General features: G+C 43.4%; 2 protein-coding genes across 7 annotated transcripts; both read left to right on the forward strand.

Annotated features, from left to right (window-relative positions):
* The first annotated feature begins 2,015 nt into the window (after positions 1-2,015).
* Positions 2,016-12,136, forward strand: ptger1a (prostaglandin E receptor 1a (subtype EP1)). Of its 5 annotated transcripts, none has more exons than XM_041235783.1 (3): positions 2,016-2,166; positions 6,239-7,130; positions 10,091-12,136. In XM_041235783.1, the coding sequence occupies exons 2-3, from the start codon at positions 6,276-6,278 to the stop codon at positions 10,355-10,357; spliced, it is 1,122 nt and encodes a 373-aa protein (XP_041091717.1). In that variant the 5' UTR covers positions 2,016-2,166; positions 6,239-6,275; the 3' UTR covers positions 10,358-12,136. The 5 variants fall into 5 exon arrangements, with proteins under 5 accessions (XP_041091717.1, XP_041091719.1, XP_041091715.1 ...); XM_041235785.1 differs by lacking the exon at positions 2,016-2,166 and adding an exon at positions 2,173-2,355; XM_041235781.1 differs by lacking the exon at positions 2,016-2,166 and adding an exon at positions 3,015-3,460.
* Positions 12,137-14,305: 2,169 nt separating this feature from the next.
* On the forward strand, positions 14,306-19,746 carry LOC121304475 (ubiquitin-like protein 4A). 2 transcript variants are annotated; one of them, XM_041235634.1, is made up of 7 exons: positions 14,306-14,499; positions 15,436-15,601; positions 15,740-15,865; positions 15,976-16,181; positions 16,666-16,809; positions 18,827-18,962; positions 19,250-19,746. In XM_041235634.1, the coding sequence occupies exons 4-7, from the start codon at positions 16,156-16,158 to the stop codon at positions 19,358-19,360; spliced, it is 417 nt and encodes a 138-aa protein (XP_041091568.1). In that variant the 5' UTR covers positions 14,306-14,499; positions 15,436-15,601; positions 15,740-15,865; positions 15,976-16,155; the 3' UTR covers positions 19,361-19,746. The 2 variants fall into 2 exon arrangements, with proteins under 2 accessions (XP_041091568.1, XP_041091569.1); XM_041235635.1 differs by having other exon boundaries at positions 18,827-18,932.
* The last annotated feature ends 2,753 nt before the right edge of the window (positions 19,747-22,499 follow it).

The raw sequence follows: 22,499 nt of genomic DNA on the forward strand, positions 1-22,499 counted from the left end.
AGTTTGTTCTCAAAGGGTTTTCACACTGAAGAAAAGTCAAAAGAGGTCTTGTTTCGTCTTGTTTTTAAATATAGTGTGGAAGAGCAAAGCTCTGCCCTTTTAAATTGGCAGGGATGGGGTTAACTTCCCCTGCCTGCCTGGGTTTATTATGTTCAGGTGGCTGGGGTTGATTAGTTGATTAGGTTGATTAACGATCAATCAGCGCCCAGCCACCTGATATAAAAGGAGGCCTCTGCTTCTCATTTGGGGAGAGGGAGCTGAGGAAGCAGGTTGGGTTTTTTTTTTTGGGTTGTTTAGAAAGTTTGAATCCAGTGAAGGCATCGCCCAGCCTGGAAACTGTTATTTTTGTAAGTTTTGCTTTTTATCTTTTTTGTGTTTAAATTGCTTTGTTTTGGCCCTTGTGCCCTTTCATTTTGTGTTTATTTATAATAAAAGTATATTTGTTTGAACTGAAGTCTGTCTCTGGGCCTCTATCCACTCGCCAGCCTGCCACATATAGATATATAATTTAATTTAGTATGAGGATGAACATGTGTTTTTCATGTTTGAATATGTACTGTAGTATCCAAATATTCTTTAATTTTGAATGACCTTACAAGTCAGATTTGCACAGTAATTTTGCAATTAACATTTATTATGCTTTTACTATAGTAAATTTCCCAAAAGAAATATCTTGGTATTAAAAATAAATAAACCTTTCCAAATGAATTATCTTCCACAAAAGTAGAATCTGTCCAGTAGAGCTGTTATTGATTATAGCAACAATCTGTCCAGTAGAGCTGTTATTGATTATAGCAACAATCTGTCCAGTAGAGCTGCTATTGATTATAGAAATGATCTGTCCAGTAGAGCTGTTATTGATTATAGCAACGATCTGTCCAGTAGAGCTGCTATTGACTATAGCAACGATCTGTCCAGTAGAGCTGTTATTGATTATAGCAATGATCTGACCAGTAGAGCTGCCATTGATTATAGCAACGATCTGACCAGTAGAGCTGCTATTGATTATAGAAATGATCTGTCCAGTAGAGCTGCTATTGATTATAGCAACGATCTGTCCAGTAGAGCTGTTATTGATTATAGCAACGATCTGACCAGTAGAGCTGCTATTGATTATAGAAATGATCTGTCCAGTAGAGCTGCTATTGACTATAGCAACGATCTGTCCAGTAGAGCTGCTATTAACTATAGCAACGATCTGTCCAGTAGAGCTGCTATTGATTATAGCAACGATCTGTCCAGTAGAGCTGTTATTGATTATAGCAACGATCTGACCAGTAGAGCTGCTATTGATTATAGCAATGATCTGTCCAGTAGAGCTGCTATTGACTATAGCAACGATTTGTCCAGTAGAGCTGCTATTGATTATAGCAACACAAAAGGAACATGGGCATGTTTTCCTCTGAATTCATTTCAAACATATTTGTTGTTAGCTCTAAAAATATAATTTACCTTAAATGCATGCTAATGCATAATCTGTCCCACAAATGCCAACTTTAGAAAATGTTTAACGTTTTTGAAAGTAATACTGTTATAGTATTTGTGCATGCTGACACATTTTGAATGGGCACAAACATGCTGAAGCTGGATATTCTGCAGTCTGGTTAAGATTTGCGTATATTTTATCTGTTCCCCTTTTTAAGATGTCTTTAATACTTTATTGTTATGTTCATAAAATAAATATATGTTTCACCCAAACGGTTGCTATAAAGCTACAAAAACAATAAATAACAAACGAGCTGCAGATAAATGAACATTGCGGAGTTATTTTAATTCTGGTTTTGAACTAGTTATACTTTAAATGTTGGCACTCGCTTTTCAGATCATTCCTGCTATGACTGTTTGATATAATGTGCTTCTATCTGCAGCTCAAATTAAACACTTGACCAACAACACGCTGTGCTTATGCTGAGCGACGCTGCTCCCCTACAGACGGGACAGATCGGGCTGTAGTGGTATTCGGAATGGCCTCACAGCGCCCCTTAGGGGCAGACAACCGCCAAAATATAAAACCTGCTGAGCTCTGCTGAGCACCACAATGACTTTGAGTCAGAAGAGAAATTGAGAGTAGCAATAAACTGTGTTTAAAAGTGAAACGCCAGTTATGGGGACTTTACAGAAGAGGAGGCATCGATCCTCACCAGAGATTAAATAAAAGATGTAAAGGTAATGTTAAATGAACGAGATTTGTCCTGGAACTGCAATACAAACTAAAACTATATGTTGTGCACACGGACGAAGTGAGAAACACAGCTATAGTAATTAACGGACTCTAAACTCGTAGGACCCGTTACAGAGGAAGGTTTTGATTGAGAAAAAAAGATGCAATTCAAATAGAACAAACAAAGTGCGCAGGTGGTTTGTTTTGTTTAAATTATTTATTTGTGTTTTTATTTATTTATTTTTGTTTTGTTTTGTTTTTTTAATTTATTTTTGTTTTGTTTATTAATTTTTGTTCCCCACTTCTCTTGGCGACTCCGATGTTTTTAAGCAGATGAATGTATGAATATGAAGGTGTGATTGTCAGACAGTTGCCTGCATCTTGATTTGAAGGGTGTGGAGAAGGCAAGGCGAAGGGCGGACAGCACAAGCTTTCTCTGTTCAAGTTAGCAAAACGAAAACCAGGGAACCACAAAAACATGCTGTATACTCGTGTCACGGCTCATAGAGGCAGCGTGACGCACATTATATTAGGATTAAGCCCTCAGCACGAGCCATTTAAAAGTTCATTTGTCTGATTCCAAAGGTGAGGTTATTTAAAAAAAAAAAAAAAAAAAAAAAAAATCAGGATTATTATTTAGCTGTGGACTTTCACGGACAATTATTTTCTACTACTTTATTAAAAACTACTTTTCACATCGGGAAGAATAAACTTCCTAAGGGTCGGTTTCAAAGCACATTAAATCCCTGCAAAATAATGTTTAATATTGATAGTAAAATATTTATTAGGTAAAATAAAATGAATTAGAAGCCGAGTGAGAAGAGCGCTGAGGCAATACCCTGCTAAAAGAATGTTGAACTCGAGAGGGGAAAACATTTCTAGTGGAATATTATAAATGCGCATTTCTTCTTGTGTGATTCACTCTGCCAAATATAGCAAGCTGTTCGATAAAGACGCAAGGAAGTGGGTTCTTCCGAAGCAGGGTGATAATGATCTGTGCGTGAACGCCACTGGGATGTTTGTAAGAAAGTTCTGCACAGGTCGGCGATGCGGCGAGTGTTTCAGTCCTGCTCTTGTTCCGAGCTCCTTGACAGAACCGCCTTGTTACTTTCCAGTTCCTCGGGAGTTTAACAAAGGTGTTCAGACTTGTTCCGGACCGGGTGTTCTGCTCGACAGCCGTAAAACCAAGAGGTTTACTGAAATCTTAAGCTTGTACGGAGAGCATCGGAGACACAGAGGAGGCTTCGACTCGCTTGTTTTGGAAACCGGTTTTCAAGTTTGCGGACTGACGCTTTACAGGTGGCGTTTGAAACAAGACATTGACAGGCATCAGTTCTGTCGCTTCCTCTTTTATTTGACATATTATTATTATTGTTGTTGTTGTTGTACCGAACGAGCAGTTGCTGTTTTCCCTTGGATAATACTGCGCGCCTGCGCTTATTACATTAAAACAAGACACGTAAGTCCCGCTTTCAATTTTCATATATAGGCTGCTCAGAGAAAGGTGTGTTCAGCATTGCACTGCCTGTAAACCAAATGCTTAATAATGAAACGTACATCGCAGGCAACACATTTAAAACCCGTGTTACTATTTATATACTGTATACTGTAATGTTTAAACTTCGCTCTGCACTGCATTCTCAAACAGCAATGCTGTGTTTAAATACTGCCGAATAATATCGGTATACTGTGCTGTATTCTGTATGGTTTTAATATATAACGGTTTGAACGGTAGCTATACTAGCAAACAGATCACTGGTATTTTATTATTGTACTTGACCGTTTATTATTAGTTAACGATATTTCCTCACTGCTGTGGTTGTAATACATGTACATGGCTTATTTAAATATGACACTATGCATTTCTATTGGAGTTTTTAAATCGTTTGTTTTTATCACGTTTTATTGGCCCTGCTGTCCCTTGTATTGAAGCAGGGATCCCGTGTACAATGACTCCCTGTAAGGCGAGTGGCGCTTGGTATCTGACAGACCAGCACATATTTTTAAGCCCTGGTCACACCTGGAATAACGATAACGATTTTTAAAAACCGTTCCAGTTCAAATGAATGGAGGTGGTCACACCACAAAACGATAACGATAAATGTTCCTGGACAACAAGGGCTATATTAAATGTGACATCATCATCTACCGGGTGTTATTTTATATATTATTTTATACACTACACATCATCACGGACAAAAAGAACTTAGACTGGAGCCTGCAAACTAACAAGAACATTCTCATCATTGGGGACTCCAACCTCCACAGAATCCCGGACCACACCCAGAGGCAAATACAGATTGAAAGCTACCCAGGAGCAAAATTCCTACTGCAGCCAACCTTCTGGACAAAGCCAAAACAGATAGAGGTGTGACCAAAGTAATCCTATTATTCGGAATCAACAACAAGGACCAGAAAGTCAGAGAGACAGCTATCAAAAACCTACAAAAGATGTACAGGTCAGCAAAGAAAACCTTCCCAACTGCAGAAATACAGGCACTGCAATGATTTACTTCAGAGCAGACTACCCCCTACTGTTCCACAGCAGAACATCACGTCGGAAAACTAGTTCTAGTACATCAAGGAATCTTTCTTTTTAATTATGTGTTATAAATTATTTGATAAACAGCCATTAATGTATAATTATAGCACAAGCACAGTGTGTGATCCTGTATGCTCCATAAAGACATGTCATTCTGCATATTGTAGTTGCTTTTTTTGAAAATAATAATAATAATAATAATAATAATAATAATAATAATAATAATAATAATAATAATAATAAATAGTATAAATATATGCATAATGTATGGAGTACCATCACATTAAGTAAGGTGTAATCAACGACACATGCCATGTTCTTATTGTATGTTTTACTCTAATGGGAAGTGGTTGTGCCCAAGGCGACCATGCATACTTTCTTGAGGCAATACCCACGGTGTAATTTTCAGCACTTGACTACACCAGGGAGTGTGTGAAATTCCCCTGATTCCTCCCTGCTCTGTAGTGTTCTGTGTACCCACACTCGTCTTCTCTGTCTCTTACACCTTCTGTTGATCTGATACAACAGGAGGATTTGTTCATGTTCCTCATCACTGTCCCTCATCTTGCTGGAAATAAAAGTGGGCATGTACTAAAAACTTGATTGACATTTGCTGTACAATATATCAGAGCCCTTTTTCATTCTGGCGTGACCACTCCATAAACGATTTCTGGTTCTGGTTCTGGTACTGGTTCTGGTTCTGGTTCCAGGTGTGACCGAGGAGTTATTCACGAGTAAGATTTTAATGAGTAGCCCGCCTCCAGGTGCAGTCCCGTGCAGTGGAAAGCCCAATATTATATACAAGGTAAAGTATTGGGCTGGAGATTTTTGCAGTGATGGCGGTAAAGATCACTGCCACCGCTAGCCTTGTTGGAGGGATGCTCTTGGGGTTAATGTTTCGGGTGTAGATGCAGTTTTCAAGCTGCAATCCTGCTCAGGAAGCTGAACAGAAATTCAAAATATATCCCTCCTCTACGTGGTGTTCAATAAGACTTTATTGGAAATATTAGTTGAAAGTTTTCAAGATGTTTAAAAGTTTGCCACGGATTTCTTTTAAGGGCAGTACAAATTTAAAATGTGTTTAAAATGTTTTTTTTTAAACCAACATAAAATCCAGCTATACAAATCAATGGCTTAGCTAAAACATTCAGAACTAATGTACTTAAAGGGATTAAATGCAAAACTGTAATGAAAACAGATGAATAATTCAAGCAGCCATTGTTATATCCACATTTTAATTGCAGTTTGACTCCACAGCAGCAAGATGATTGAAAAAAAAAATTGGCTTTCCGATTTTTTAAATAATGCATATGGTGTGCTTGTTGGAAATCTTTCAAGTTTTCATTGACAGTTAGCAGACTCTTTCAAGTCAAATAAATTAGCAGAGGGACAGTCAGCAACCCGTTTTCTAATCACAGCCCGCTGCCTACCCAAAGTTCTCACAAGTAGACACTTCTATATCATCTGAGAGACAGGCTCTATGTTAATATAAACACATTGTACAGGTCCAGTCTTTAATCTCTCTCTCTTTACAGACACTCTCATGGGCTCCCTGGTGCTGTGAGCGTCACAATGTTAGCTGTCCAGAACATGTCCCAGCTGCTCCCTCCTTTGAACTCAAACGGGACAGAATGCCAGGGGAACGGGACACAGGATGAAGGTGGAGCAGCGCCAGACTCCAGACAACTCACCACCCATTCCTCTTCTGTCTCTGCCATCATCCCCGGCATGTCTATGACACTGGGCGCCATCTCCAACATCATCGCCTTGGTCATCCTGGCTAAATCCTACGCCCGCTTCCGCCGGCGCTCCAAAGCCACCTTCCTTTTATTTGCCAGTTGCTTGGTGGTGACGGACTTTGCAGGACATGTGATACCAGGGGCATTTGTTCTCCGGTTGTACGCCGTACACAAAAAGTGGCACGCTATTGACACCACGGGAGCCTTGTGTCAGCTCTTTGGAGCAAGCATGGTCTTTTTCGGGTTGTGTCCACTCTTTCTTGGCTGTGTTATGGCTATTGAGCGCTGTGTGGGAGTCACCCGCCCGCTCCTGCACGCGTCTCTGGTCACTTCGACTCGGACTAAGCTGACACTCGCAGGGATCTGGCTCTTTGCTCTGTGCATCTCCCTGCTGCCCAGCTTGAATGTGGGCCACTACTCCATACAGTTCCCCGATACCTGGTGCTTTATCAGGGTGCACGGCCCCAGCCAGAGCTCAGACCTGGCCTTCGGGCTCCTCTTCTCCCTGCTCGGCCTGGCCTCCCTGGGAGTGTCCCTGGTCTGCAACACCATCAGCGGGCTCAGCCTGGTCCGCGCACGCTGCCGCAAGCGCACCTGCAACCGGAGAGCCAAGTCCCACGACATTGAGATGGTGGTGCAGCTGCTTGGGATCATGGTGGTATCCTGCATCTGCTGGAGCCCCATTCTGGTGAGTCTCAGTCTTACTGCAGGGTGGAGATGCAACAGTCGACTGTTTATCGACATGGCTTTTATTTTGCAAGCCTCGATTCATTAGTCAGCCCTGTTTGGAAGCTCATGTAGTTATCTACCCAGAAACATGTGCTTTGCTTGTGTGGTGACTAAAGCTCTTTCTCTTTGTGTTTGTTTTGTACAATCTAATGAATGTATTATTGATGTTTAATATTTGCTTGTTTTTAGTTTAGTTTTGTATTTTTTTGGCTTCTTGCTTCTGGCCACTATAGTGTTCCCAATGCATGGATTATTGATGCTTTTTACCTGGCCTTTTAAATTGAAATGAAGTGAAGAACCGAAAGCTTCTCAAAATAAATCGAGGACTATATAAAATCATAAAGCATATTAAAGGTCTAGAGTTACTAGCATTGGTAATCCCTTCTATAAAATGACTGAATAAGAAGTCAGTGTGAAGGTTGCATCAGTCCATAATCATCTCCTTTTCACATAAATGCAAGCGGTCTCACGATTGCAGTCCCACCATGACAATGTAATAGTAGTCCTGCACCCAGTCCCAACTTTCATAATTCTCAATTTTAGCTCTCCAGCACTGTCATTACCAGCACCTTAATAATAATGAGCGCTAGTCTAAACACACTCCACTCTCAGCTCTCCAGCACTGTCATTACCAGCACCTTAATAATAATGAGCGCTAGTCTAAACACACTCCACTCTCAGCTCTCCAGCACTGTCATTACCAGCACCTTAATAATAATGAGCGCTAGTCTAAACACTCCACTCTCAGCTCTCCAGCGCTGTCATTACCAGCACCTTAATAATAATGAGCGCTAGTCTAAACACACTCCACTCTCAGCTCTCCAGCACTGTCATTACCAGCACCTTAATAATAATGAGCACACCTCTAATAATGAGCAGTCTAAACACACTCCACTCTCAGCTCTCCAGCACTGTCATTACCAGCACCTGAGCGCTAGTCTAAACACTTACTCAGCACCCAGCACCTTAATAATAATGAGCGCTAGTCTAAACACACTCCACTCAGCTCTCCAGCACTGTCATTACCAGCACCTTAATAATAATGAGCGCTAGTCTAAACACTCCACTCTCAGCTCTCCAGCGCTGTCATTACCAGCACCTTAATAATAATGAGCGCTAGTCTAAACACACTCCACTCTCAGCTCTCCAGCACTGTCATTACCAGCACCTTAATAATAATGAGCGCTAGTCTAAACACACTCCATCTCCAGCACTGTCATTACCAGCACCTTAATAATAATGAGCGCTAGTCTAAACACACTCCACTCTCAGCTCTCCAGCACTGTCATTACCAGCACCTTAATAATAATGAGCGCTAGTCTAAACACACTCCTCTCAGCTCTAGCACTGTCACTACCAGCACCTTAATAATAATGAGCTCTAGTCTAAACACACTCTCTCAGCTCTCCAGCTGTCATTACCAGCACCTTAATAATAATGAGCGCTAGTCTAAACACACTCCACTCTCAGCTCTCCAGCACTGTCATTACCAGCACCTTAATAATAATGAGCGCTAGTCTAAACACTCCACTCTCAGCTCTCCAGCACTGTCATTACCAGCACCTTAATAATAATGAGCGCTAGTCTAAACACTCTCAGCTCTCCAGCACTGTCATTACCAGCACCTTAATAATAATGAGCGCTAGTCTAAACACACTCCACTCTCAGCTCTCCAGCACTGTCATTACCAGCACCTTAATAATAATGAGCGCTAGTCTAAACACACTCCACTCTCAGCTCTCCAGCACTGTCATTACCAGCACCTTAATAATAATGAGCGCTAGTCTAGCTCTCCAGCACTGTCATTACCAGCACCTTAATAATAATGAGCGCTAGTCTCTCAGCTCTCCAGCGCTGTCATTACCAGCACCTTAATAATAATGAGCGCTAGTCTAAACACACTCTACTCTCAGCTCTCCAGCGCTGTCATTACCAGCACCTTAATAATAATGAGCGCTAGTCTAAACACACTCCACTCTCAGCTCTCCAGCACTGTCATTACCAGCACCTTAATAATAATGAGCGCTAGTCTAAACACACTCCACTCTCAGCTCTCCAGCACTGTCATTACCAGCACCTTAATAATAATGAGCGCTAGTCTAAACACACTCCACTCTCAGCTCTCCAGCACTGTGTAACCATTATACTTGCTATACAACTATATAAGCACTAAGAAGCTTAATGAAAACTCCCATTGCTTTAAAAACCCCAAACGGTAACGTAAACACTGACTTCAGCTGCTCGGAACAAACAGACGGGTTGATTGCAGGAGGCAGGAAGCAAAGTGGTGTCTCTGGAGGGCTAGATTACCAAAAGCATGTCGAAATCTCAAACCGGAGGCAGAGCTGCTGTAATCAATTATCATCTGTTTCATCACACCATGCCACAGTGTGTTTAGCAACACAGGAATGAGAAAGTGACCAGAGGACTTCAACACTGGAATGAGAAAGTGACCAGAGGTCTTTGTATCTCAACTGTTCTGCCTAATCAGCATCCAGATTAGAGATACATCACAGAGACTGCGTTAATTAAAGAGATATATCACAGAGGCCACTCTACACTTTGAAAAACTGCATTTTAAAATTCTCTCTTTCAATCTTAAAAAATTAGATTGCAGCCATTACTATAAAAACTGTGTTGCAACATTTAAATACTACGTATTTAATATGTAATCACATGAGATTAAAAAGTTCTTCTACCTGAATTCTATGTAATTAGACATTTTCTTCATGCAAAGTATATAAACAGAATGAATTTTGTCTAATGTAAAACACATCTGTATAATACGGTATTGTTTTTTGAGTTTTGTATCTTCAAAGAAGGCAGTGGTATCTCCTGGTGAAAAAATCTATTCAGTATTGACTTATAAGTATTGTTTTATTCAATGTGTGTTAAGTATTGTTTCATTCACTGTTTCAGGTCTTCGTGGCTCTGTCAGTCAGCCAGTCACTCGGCAGCTCACAGTACGACGTGCGGCACTATGAGTGGCTCATGTTCCTGGGGGTGCGGCTGGCTTCCTGGAACCAGATCCTGGACCCCTGGGTCTATATCCTGCTGCGGAGAGCAGTCCTGAGGAAGATCTACCAGATTGTGGTGAGGCAGGGAGACCTCAAGGGCAGTAAGCTGGGACAATGGGAGGCCAGCTCCTTCCAGAGTTGCGAAGGGACAGTCATGAAGCGGGTCTGACCCACCTGCACACACCCCTCTTCAGCTGTGCTTCATGAACCCTCCCTGGGAGAGGCAGCAATGGGGTCTGACCCACCCTCACACACCCCTCTTCAGCTGTGCTTCATGAACCCTCCCTGGGAGAGGCAGCAATGGGGTCTGACCCACCCTCACACACCCCTCTTCAGCTGTGCTTCATGACCCCTCCCTGGGAGAGGCAGCAATGGGGTCTGACACACCCTCACACACCCCTCTTCAGCTGTGCTTCATGAACCCTCCCTGGGAGAGGCAGCAATGGGGTCTGACACACCCTCACACACCCCTCTTCAGCTGTGCTTCATGAACCCTCCCTGAGAGAGGCAGCAATGGGGTCTGACCCACCTGCACACACCCCTCTTCAGCTGTGCTTCATGAACCCTCCCTGGGAGAGGCAGCAATGGGGTCTGACCCACCTGCACACACCCCTCTTCAGCTGTGCTTCATGACCCCTCCCTGGGAGAGGCAGCAATGGGGTCTGACCCACCTGCACACACCCCTCTTCAGCTGTGCTTCATGACCCCTCCCTGGGAGAGGCAGCAATGGGGTCTGACCCACCTGCACACACCCCTCTTCAGCTGTGCTTCATGAACCCTCCCTGGGAGAGGCAGCAACGGGGGTCTTCTGCACCTCCGTTAGCTCAAGCAAGGGCCATGGATTTCGCTCTTTCCACATTGTATATGGAGTACATGAAATGTGTCTCAAATGTTTCTGGTGGAGGCTTGTTAGCTTGGGATAAGCATTTGGAACCAGCGTAATCAACATCACATTGATCTAATCCAATAGGACAGCCGGCAAAGAAGGTTATGAAACTACAGCCTGCTGTCGGCCATGTTGGCTCAAACTGCTGTCTGGTTTGACACAACGCTGATTCTTTGTTTGAGCCACAATGGCAGCAGTTTGAAAACCACCCCCCTACTGTCAGGAATCTGCTGGGAGAAGGTGAGACATAAGAACATAAGACCAGTTAGGAACGAGAGCAGGCCATTTGGTCCATCTTACTTGTTTGGTTCCTAGTAAGCAACTGATTTCAGAACTGCATCCAGACGGCTCTTGAAAGATGCCAAGGAGAAACAGCTTTGGAAAACCATTGCACAAAATGTGGAGTTTGAAATAGTGACTAGGGTTGAGTGCACAGAGTAGTGCTCTTCAGAAGAGGCACTGGAGTTCTGTGCATCCTTTAACATGAACATTTGTGAATGAGAGGAGGCCACTCAGCCCCTCAGTGCTGGTCCCATTCCTAGTAGCTGATTGTTCTCTGTATTGCTGGATAAACCTTACCAACATACTCAGTGACAGAGGCACTTCAGAAATCCAATGGTAGCAAAAGGGCAGCTACAAGGAAGAGGCTGTCATTGGTAGAATGGTAGCACATAGTTTGACATTCATTTGGTGTCACAATGAACCATTGCACACTGCCAGCTGGAGCTGTGACAGACATCGCTTTCATGTGCAAATATTCTTCAGTTTAAACAGTTATTCCAATATTTTTGAATAAGGTCGAAAAATAACCCTGGTACTCTTATTAAATGACCTGTTAAAGCAAGGACAGAAACGCTGGTGTGTGTAGTGGAGTGTGTGTGATTGATTTCAGACATCAATGATGTATTTCCTGTGCATGGTATTTGTGCTATAGTAATATATAAACTCTGTGACATGAGTGAATATGAACATGGTTATTTTTGGCACTATACATTTCTAGCAGTGCGATATCATTTTGTAGTTTCTTTGATTACATGATGTTAAATAAAAGATCTAAATAATGTTAATAGTATTTATTTATTTATTTTAATTATGTCACAATCCAAAAATTTTAGGTGATGCAAAACCTTTGACCATAGCTGTAAATATTATATAGCTGTAAGTATTTAAGTCTGTTTATACTTTTTTGCACTGACACAATACACTCCTGTGCAATGTTCGGTCTTTCTTACTTCTTTTGTCTTAGAACATCAGAACATTTTGAGCAACATTCAGTAACTTCTTCAAACCCTCCTCCGATCAGGAGGAAATATGTGCAGCACCTTGCAGAGCTCCACAAAGAGGAGAAGCACAGGCATCGCAGAGCTACACAGAGAGGAGAAGCACAGGCATTGCAGAGAATGGGGAGCCGGGTCCGTTTCAGAGCCGCAGTGGAGCCAGTTTTCCAAGTTTGACTGGGATCAATTAAATTCTGATATTCACTTCATACGTAGGAAACTGTACCCCATGTCAGCCATCTTGGCTCAAACCATCCATAGATTACAATGGGGAGCCGGGTCCGTTTCAGAGCCGCAATGGAGCCAGTTTCCCAAGTGTGAATGGGATCAATTAAATTCTGACCTTGACTTCATACATAGGAAACTGTACCCTATGTCCGCCATGTTGGCTCAAACCCTACATAGATTACAATAGGTAGCCGGGTCCGTTTCAGAGCCGCAATGGAGCCAGTTTCCCAAGTGTGACTGGGATCAACTAAATGCTGATATTGACTTCATACATAAGAAACTGTACCCCATGTCCACCATCTTGGCTCAAACCCTATATAGATTACAATAGGTAGCTGGGTCTGTTTCAGAGCCGCAATGGAGCGAGTTTCCCAAGTGTGACTGGGATCAATTAAATTCTGACCTTCATACATAGGAAACTGTACCCCATGTCCGCCATCTTGGCTCAAAGCCTCCATAGATTACAAAGGGGAGCCGGGTCCGTTTCAGAGCCGCATTGGAGCCAGTTTCACAAGTATGACTGGGATCAAATAAATTCTGATATTGACTTCATACATAGGAAACTGTACCCCATGTCCGCCATGTTGGCTCAAACCCTACATAGATTACAAAAGGTAGCAGGGTCCGTTTTAGAGCCGCAATGGAGACAGTTTCCCAAGTGTGACTGGGATCAAATGAATTCTGATATTCACTTCATACATAGGAAAATGTACCCCATGTCCGCCATCTTGGCTCAAACCCTCCATAGATTACAATGGGGAGCCGGGTCTGTTTCAGAGCCGCAATGGAGCCAGTTTCCCAAGTGTGACAGGGATCAATTAAATTCTGATATCGACTTCATACATAGAAAAATGTACCCCAAGTCCGCCATCTTGGCTCAAACCCTCCATAGATTACTATAGGTAGCCGCGTCCGTATTGAGAGCCACAATGGAGCCAGTTTCCCAAGTGTGACTGGGATCAATAAAATTCTAATATTAACTTCATACATAGGAAACTGAACCCCATGTCCGCCATCTTACATAGATTACAATGGGGAGCCAGTTCCGTTTCAGAGCCGGAATGGAGCCAGTTTCCCAAGAGTGACTGGGATACACAGCCCTTCAAACGGAGCTTCTACGTGGTTGCATGGCTGAAAAAACACTTGAAAATTGACATTTTCAAGTATAGCACAATACAGTGAAGTGTGCCACCTAAGGATAGGTACAGCATCGGAAGCAAAAGGTCCACAAACTTGTACCTCTGCAGTGACTAACGCCTCACTGCGCATGCTCGTCATTTTATAGACTACATTCCGTAGCGTTAAAGACTACATTTATCAGGACGACTCACTGCGCATGCTCGTCATTTTATGGACTACATTCTGTAGCCTTAAAGACTACATTTATCAGGACGACTCACTGCGCATGCTCGTCATTTTATGAACTACATTCTCTAGCGCTAAAGACTACATTTATCAGGACGACTCACTGCGCATGCTCGTCATTTTATGAACTACATTCTCTAGCGCTAAAAACTACATTTATCAGGACGACTCACTGCGCATGCTCGTCATTTTATGAACTACATTCTCTAGCGCTAAAGACTACATTTATCAGGACGACTCACTGCGCATGCTCGTCATTTTATGAACTACATTCTCTAGCGCTAAAGACTACATTTATCAGGACGACTCACTGCGCATGCTCTTCATTTTATGAAGCGCTTTGCAATTTTGACTCACATTCTCTAGCGCTAAAGACTACATTTATCAGGACGACTCACTGCGCATGCTCTTCATTTTATGGACTACATTCTGTAGCCTTAAAGACTACATTTATCAGGACGACTCACTGCGCATGCTCGTCATATTATGGACTACACTGGGGAAGCGCAGCGAGCAGAACACTGAGCAGAAGATCGGAAGCGATAAGAACGTTGGGTAAGTCACAGAATAAAGCGCGTGTCGGGTGGCGGGTGCTGTTCAAATTCTACGCACTCATCTGAAAAAGCGCATCATGAAATCAATACTAGCTTGTGAAATAGCAAGGAAACAGCTTTGAGACAGGCAGCATTGTTTGGGGTGCACAGCGAGTCCTGTAAGCACTACAGTAGTGATCTGGAAACAATAAGCAGTTGTTTCTGCTGTCAGGCAAGCTGATACGTTCAACTGTTGGAGATTCTTAACGAGTCTTCATTCGGAAAAGTCTGCGCAATTAACTTCAGGCGCGCACAGTTTAATCAGGCTGCAGTGACCTGCAGTAATCATGTTCTACCGGAAAACAGCAATTCCTTATTGAATGTTTGCTCCTGTGCATTCTTTGGAATGTGCATTTATCACTGTGTGCATTGCACCAGACAGCAGACTCTGTCATCTCTCTGCAAATATAGTTTAGGCTAAAAGATACAGTCACCCTCCTTTCAGCGTTACTCTGCAGGACCAGTAGAGAGAGAGAGCAGAGGTAGGAGCTAGACAGCATTTACCATGGAACAGTATGTGAAAACCGAGGAAGCAAAACCTATTTCAAGAAGAGCATTACCAATGTGTGTGTGTGTGTGTGTGTGTCTGTCTGTCTATCTATCTATCTATCTATCTATCTATCTATATATATATATATATATATATATATATATATATATATATATATATATATATATATATATATATATATATAGGTTGTTGAAAGGTTTGCTGCAGTGTGCAAAGCAGTCCAGTGAACAGGAGAAGCCTGGTAATATAACCTCATGAGGCAGCAGTCCTGGTATTAAACTACAGCCGCTCACAGCGCTTTGTTTGAAAGCCCCACAGTGTTTGTTTCCATGGACACGACTCATCCACAGTGTTCCAGTTAGAAGCCCTTCTCTCTGTTTTCTTCAGATGAGTGAAGATGTCATCTTTGAGAGTCAAGCCAGGGCAGAGGTTGACAATGTTGGACTGGCACACCAACAGCCACCTGATCTCCAGCAACGCAGAGAGGCAGCGCTGGGGCTCACACTGTACCCGCCAGGAGGCACGCGGACTGCGCTATGAGACCAGCAACAAGGTGCAGCTCCGTTATTACCAGCCCTGTGCCTTGTTAATGCCCCCAGACACAGGACTGTCCCATACACTCAGAGCAGTACACTTTATAGAGACACTCACTCTCTCTCTCTCTCTCTCTCTCTCTCTCTCTGTTTCTCAGAGTAAATGGGACGAGCAGGACACCTGCACACGTCTGTCTGACAGGATTGATGAGGTGACCAAGTGGAAGGACAGTTTGCTAAAGTGTCTGGATGACGTAGACACAGAAATCAAGGCTCTGAGTATAGTAAGTCTGCTCAGCATTAATTTCAGCTTCCTGCACTTGGGCCCCTGATCAAGCAGAGGGTTTGTCCTGCTTTCTATTGCTGTGACCATGCGCTCCTCTGTGTTGCACAGGTGAAAGAGAGCACAGAAAAGGCTCTGGCAGCGACATCACTTCCTCTGGATGTGGCGATCGAGTGTCTGATGCTGCGCTAGGGTCGCCGTGGTAACGACCTGGTGAGAGACCCTGTGGAGGCGGAGCTACACAAAGAGGTGGAGGTGATTGACAGGGCCCGGAAGGTGCTGCAGCAGAAAATGAGCCAGGCCATTGAACAGCTCTGGTGAGGCCTGACCCCTGACCCCTGAGCCTGACCCTAACCCTGAAATCCATTCCTCAGGAATCCCGGGTCGGAATTGTGAAGCGAGATCGTGTTACTCACAGTGCAGGCTGTGCTGATGTGAAGGGAGCGCGTGTTACTCACAGTGCAGGCTGTGCTGATGTGAAGGGAGCACGTGTTTCTCACAGTGCAGGCTGTGCTGATGTGAAGGGAGCGCGTGTTACTCACAGTGCAGGCTGTGCTGATGTGAAGGGAGCGCGTGTTACTCACAGTGCAGGCTGTGCTGATGTGAAGGGAGCGCGTGTTACTCACAGTGCAGGCTGTGCTGATGTGAAGGGAGCGCGTGTTACTCACAGTGCAGGCTGTGCTGATGTGAAGCGAGCGCGTGTTACTCACAGTGCAGGCTGTGCTGATGTGAAGGGAGCGTGTGTTACTCACAGTGCAGGCTGTGCTGATGGGGGCTGAACTAACTGTTTTCTTTGCTCAGTTTACTGCAGGAGGTCTGGCAGCAGCTGACATTTGACCTGCGGCAGAAGAATGAGGCTTTGGATGTGGATCAAAGCTGCCTGTCACTCAACGTGAACTCTGCAGGTTTGTCTCTGAAACTGAGCCCCTCCCGTGTGCCTCCATGGTGAGTCGCTGCCCCCTGTCTGTCTACACAACCCTAACCCTAACCCTAACCCTAACCCTAACCCTAACCCTAACCCTAAGCCTAAGCCTAACCCAGAGGGACAGAGCTCCTTAAACCAGGTGAATGCAGCCCGTTTACTTTATCTATATCCTCGATATAGTTAATCGCTCTTTGTCGTCATGAAGGTTTCCTTCTTTAAAAACCGCCTTAGTGAAACCTTTACTTAAGAAATCGAATTTGGATAGTTCAGTTCTAAATAATTTTAGACCTATTTCAAACCTTCCTTTCTAGCAAAGGTACTTGAAAAGTCGTTTTTGAACCAATTAATAGTTTCCTTGGAAATAATAACATTTTGGGGAAAGTTCAATCAGGATTTCACACTAACCATAGCACTGAGACTGCACTTGTCAAAGTGGTAAATGATCTGCGTGTAAGTACAGATTCGAAGTGTTTATCTGTACTGATCTTTTTAGATCTGAGTGCTGCCTTTGATACTGTGGATCACAAGATTTTATTTAATTGTCGTAGAGAATGGGTGGGCCTTTCTGGTAGTGTCCTAAACTGGTTCATATCCTGTTTAATGAACAGACAGTATTTTGTTGCCTTAGGAGAATCTGCATCTGGACTAGCTGATATTACACGTGGTGTTCTGCAGGGCTCCATTCTTGCTCCCATGTTATTCTCTTTATTATTCGTAAACATGGGGTGAATATCCACAGCTATGCAGGTGACACACAGATTTATATATCTGTTAAACCAGGTGACACAACAGCTATCAATGCCCTTTTCAAATGCCTAGCCGATATTAGAAGCTGGATGTCTCAGAATTTCTTGCAGTTAAATTCCGATGAGACAGAGTCTTACTTTTAGGCTCTAATCAACAGCTGGACTCGACAAATATTGATCTAGGCATGCTAAAATCAAATGTAAAATCTGAAGTGAAAAACCTGAGAGTTATTTTTGATTCTGCACTTTCCTTTAAATCACATATAAAATACATTACTAGAGTGTCCTTCTGTCCTTTAAGAAACATTGCAAAAGTTATTCTTATCCTTGGATGATGCAACGAAATTAGGACGTGCTTTTATTTTGTCTATGTTAGATTACTGTAACGCTTTATTCTCTGGACTTACAAGTCATGCTTTATCACGCATACAGCTAGTGCAAAATGCTGCTGCTAGAATGCTAACTAGAACCAAACAAAAGGCTCGCATTACGCCTGTGCTGGCATCATTGCAATGGCTTCCTGTGCATTACAGAATTGCTTTTAAAATTGTATTACTAGTTTTTAAAGCACTGAATGGACTATCTCCACAATATTTAATTGATATCAGCCCGAACGCACTCTGAGATCTGCAGATGCTGGCCTCCAGTATATTCCGAGGGTGAATGGTAAGAGGATGGGATGAGGCTGCTTTCTGTTTTAATGCCCCGACACTCTGGAACTCCTTACCCCTCAGAGATTCACCTTCAATTGCAATCTTCAAATGTTGATTAAAAACATCCCTTTTTAATGTAGCTTCTCCATAACGTGTTTAAGTTTTATTCTGAGTTTTACTGTTGATTCTGTTTTTAATAACTGTTCTCTTTTCTTACTGTTTATTATTGGTTTTTTTTCTGTATGTAAAGCACTTTGGGGGTCACCTTTATGTAGGGGTGCAGGAAGTGAGAATGAGAGAGACAGCTGCAGTATCCCTTTGCTCTGTGCGCCTCCTCATACCGTGTGCTTTCCCCATAAAGCCCTTTGAAGCCATTTCTGTGTCTCAGCAGCACTAGCCTTGCTCACACACTCTTCTCAAAGGAGCTGGTTCTCAGAAGCTGCCTCGCTGAACGGCTGCCCGTTGTTTGTGTTGGGATCGGGCAAGTTAGTTTCAGTGTTGGTGCTCGCTCTCGCCTCTCTTGATTGATAAGATGAAGTGTGTGTGTGTGTGCGCGTTCTTGTCTGTGAGGATGACGATGTAATTTCAGTGTTTAATGCTCATCCCCTCAGAGTCTGTGTGTTCTTGTCTCTTGACAGGTCTGTGAGGTTGAGAAGGTCTCCACAGTCTGGAGTCTGGTCTCTGAGAAGCTCAACATACCTGTCAATCAACAGGGACTCCTCTACAAAGGCAAGGCGCTGGCAGGTAGGCTGCACAGCACAGCACAGCACTCAGGTAAAAAGCATGCATGTTGTTCTACATATATCTATAAACAGTAACACCGACAAAGAAAGTGTTTTCAATCGTTTATCATCTTTGAGTTGCATGAAGTTTTTAAATATGACTTTTAGTCTCTCCCCTCTGAGCACAGACTCTCACACTACTCCATCGGTCCCAAACACTGCTATATATAGACACACAGATACAGTACACACACACACACACACACACACACACTCTGAAATGCAGGTGCAGACCAGCGTGTAGTTGTGACTCCGTGTCTCTCCCTCTGCCTCTCTCAGGATTACGAGCAGAGCCTGCGCTTGTTGAGTCTGGATGATATGGAGCAGCTGGCGACCCACATGCTTCACCCTGAGGCTGTGGAGTGCATGGAGCTGTCCCTCCTGGACTGAGGAATACTGCTGCTGCCCGCTGCCTTCCCTCCTCGCCCCTCGCCCCTCTTGTTTCTTAGTGCATCTGCCAGTGCTTCTCACCCACTGAGCAAGGCATTGAGCAGTGCCAGATCCTGTTTCACAATACTGCTATATATTTACTGACTATTCTTTAATTAGAACATTGTATATGTTTGGTAAGATAGACCACACGATACACCCTTTCTGAGCACATTTTCTACTTTTCTGTTTCCAAGGAGCCCAGTTTGGTGCAGGAGGATTGTGGGTAATGGAGTGTGTTTTTATTGGTCTGCAGCCCCTGTATCGGCTTCCATTAGCATTGCTGGTAGAGGAGTGACTGGTTCACTTTAAAGCCTTTTTCTTAAATAAACGCAGACGTTTTGAAATATATACAGTGTGGATGTTTCCCTTCTTCACAGCACCATGCAGCATCCTGTCACACCAGCCTTGGAAGGGGATCTATACATATTTATTCACAGTAACCAGGCAATGATTGCAGCTGCAATACACACACTGTGTCGCTTGTATTTGCTCAGACTTGAAACTACAACTCGAAGCCTTTTCCAACCTGTCCTTCCTCTGAGGGGTTGCTTTCCAGGCTAACTGTCCATTTCCTCTGGAAAAAGAAAAGTCCAGTGTTCACTTCTGCAAAGAAGAGGCATCCAGGTTCTTGCCCTGCTTTGCTCCCTAGCACCCGAGTGCTTGCTGAGACATTGATTTAACATTTCATCCACAGGATGGAACACAAGGAGCTGAAGTGACTTGCTCAGGGTCACATTGTGAGTCTGTCAGTGGGATATGAACCAGGGATCTCCTGGTTAGAAGCCCTGGACTTTAAGCACTGGACCACACTATCTTACCACTCCTTGTATTGACCCTGATAGCCAAGGTATTTACCTCAGAGCCCTGTGTTTCATAATCCCTATCCTCTTCATTGGGATGAATCTCATTTACAAGGTTTGAGTGATAGACTCTCACAAGCAGGCAGGTGGTGCAGTGGCTCATTGCCTGGCATGCTGTGCTGTTCACCTTGGGGGACCTGGGTTCAAATCCAGGTGAGTTCTTCCTCTCTTCTTTTGAAAGACTTGCTTAATATCCTATATAAGGCATAAAAGGATTTGTGAATTGACCTTATATATAGTGTGAACCAGCCCTTTCCTGTGGGAGCTGGTGGTACAGGGGGCTAATCCCACAGCCTCCTCTCCCTGAAGATGGTGGTTCAAATCTAGGTCCTGGAGGTGAGTAATGCTGTTGGTTGTAAGTCTGTGTGCTGGTTGTAAGCAATGATGCTGGTTGTAACTAATGATGTTGGTTGTGTTTCCACAGATGATGGTGGTGGAGGAGGAGGAAGAGGAGGGCAGCCTGCCCAGAAGAGGAGGATGAAGAGGGGGCTTGGGCCCCCAGCCCTGGGGGGAGTGGAAGGTGGGGGTGTTGGTACTGGAGGGAAACAGAAATCTCTGGTTTTCAAGGCACCAATAAATTATTTTTTGAGACAAGAATAAAAACAATTTTCTCTCTTCACCCAGCATCAATTGTCTCCAATACTAACACCCCCACCTTCCACTCCCCCCAGGGCTGGGGGCCCAAGCCCCCTCTTCATCCTCCTCTTCTGGGCAGGCTGCCCTCCTCTTCCTCCTCCACCACCATCTGTGGAAACACAACCAACATCATTAGTTACAACCAGCATCATTGCTTACAACCAACAGCATTACTCACCTCCAGGACCTAGATTTGAACCACCATCTTCAGGGAGAGGAGGCTGTGGGATTAGCCCCCTGCACCACCAGCTCCCACAGGAAAGGGCTGGTTCACACTATATATAAGGTCAATTCACAAATCATTTGAAACAAGCAAAAGTGCTGGATTTAAACCCAGTCCATCTCACTTCCATGAAAGGATATTAAGCAAGTCTTTGAAAATAAAGGAAGAACTCACCTGGATTTGAAACCAGGTCCCCAAGATGAACAGCACAGAATGCCAGGGAATAAGCCCACTGCACCACCTGTCTACTTGTGACAGTTGAGCATTGCACAGAAGACCTTATATCAGCCTCTTTATATTATAATTGGTATGATTAGACCACTGACCCTAGTCTATCAAAATGGGTGAAGTGTTTGAAAATGAACAGAAGACTCACACCCCTGACACAGGTTTGAACCCACTAACCTGGGAATCACAGGCCACTGCTCTACCAACAGAGCTATCCAGCCAGCTGCCTGCAGTGCTGGTGAAACACATTATTACACTGTGTGATGGGGACCTGGGGATAAGATGGGATTCTCAGCTTCGTTTCATTTGTGACTTGAACTGGATTCAAACCCAAAACCTTATTGATAAAAAGGTAAATTAAACAATATTTTTAAAAACTCTGCTTCACATGGGACTTGAACCATCTACCCTGGAACTCAGAGTCCAATACTCTAACAACTGAGCCAGCCAGAGAGCTACTCAAACCTGCTGTCATATTCCCTCCAGTACTTTAACTAATAATTTGCACACCATGCAGGTGTTTACTGTTGAAAATAGCCAATAAAAGTCACTTCTATTGTATCTTTGACAGATTCAAACAAACAGACGTGAGAAAAAAAAACAAGCACAAAACACAATGTTTCAACGACAACTCTGGTGTTCATTTATCAATTATTATTTGAAATCTCGTAATCAGAGAACACCAGTCTTGCTGTATCATTGTGTTGTGGGTCTGCTGTAAAGAAATCTCCTTGTATCTATTAATCACGGCACAGTAATGATCCAAGCACAAGCTGCACTAGAAATAAATATACAGAACAAATACCATGTCATATCAAATGGGAAGAAATGTAATACTTGGGGGAAAAAAAACAGATTATATGAAGTAACCATTTAATAAATAGACATGCTGAGCTGTGTAATGATTTCATAGAGGAAGGGCCTGGTTTCACTGAGACACGCAGACATTATGAGCAAACCCTCGTGTGTGCGGCTCCTTTGCTTCTGCAGCAACATCCTCGCTCAGACAATCAAAAATAACAGAATATCAACAGTGGAAAAATGAAGGGTTTAATTTATACAGGGCAAAGCGACAGAGAGAGAGAGATTCTCACAAATTACACTGAACAAAAATATAAACGCAACATGTAAAGTGTTGTCCCATGTTTCG

Source organism: Polyodon spathula, chromosome 38 (genome assembly GCF_017654505.1).
Source record: "Polyodon spathula isolate WHYD16114869_AA chromosome 38, ASM1765450v1, whole genome shotgun sequence".
Lineage (NCBI taxonomy): Eukaryota > Metazoa > Chordata > Actinopteri > Acipenseriformes > Polyodontidae > Polyodon > Polyodon spathula.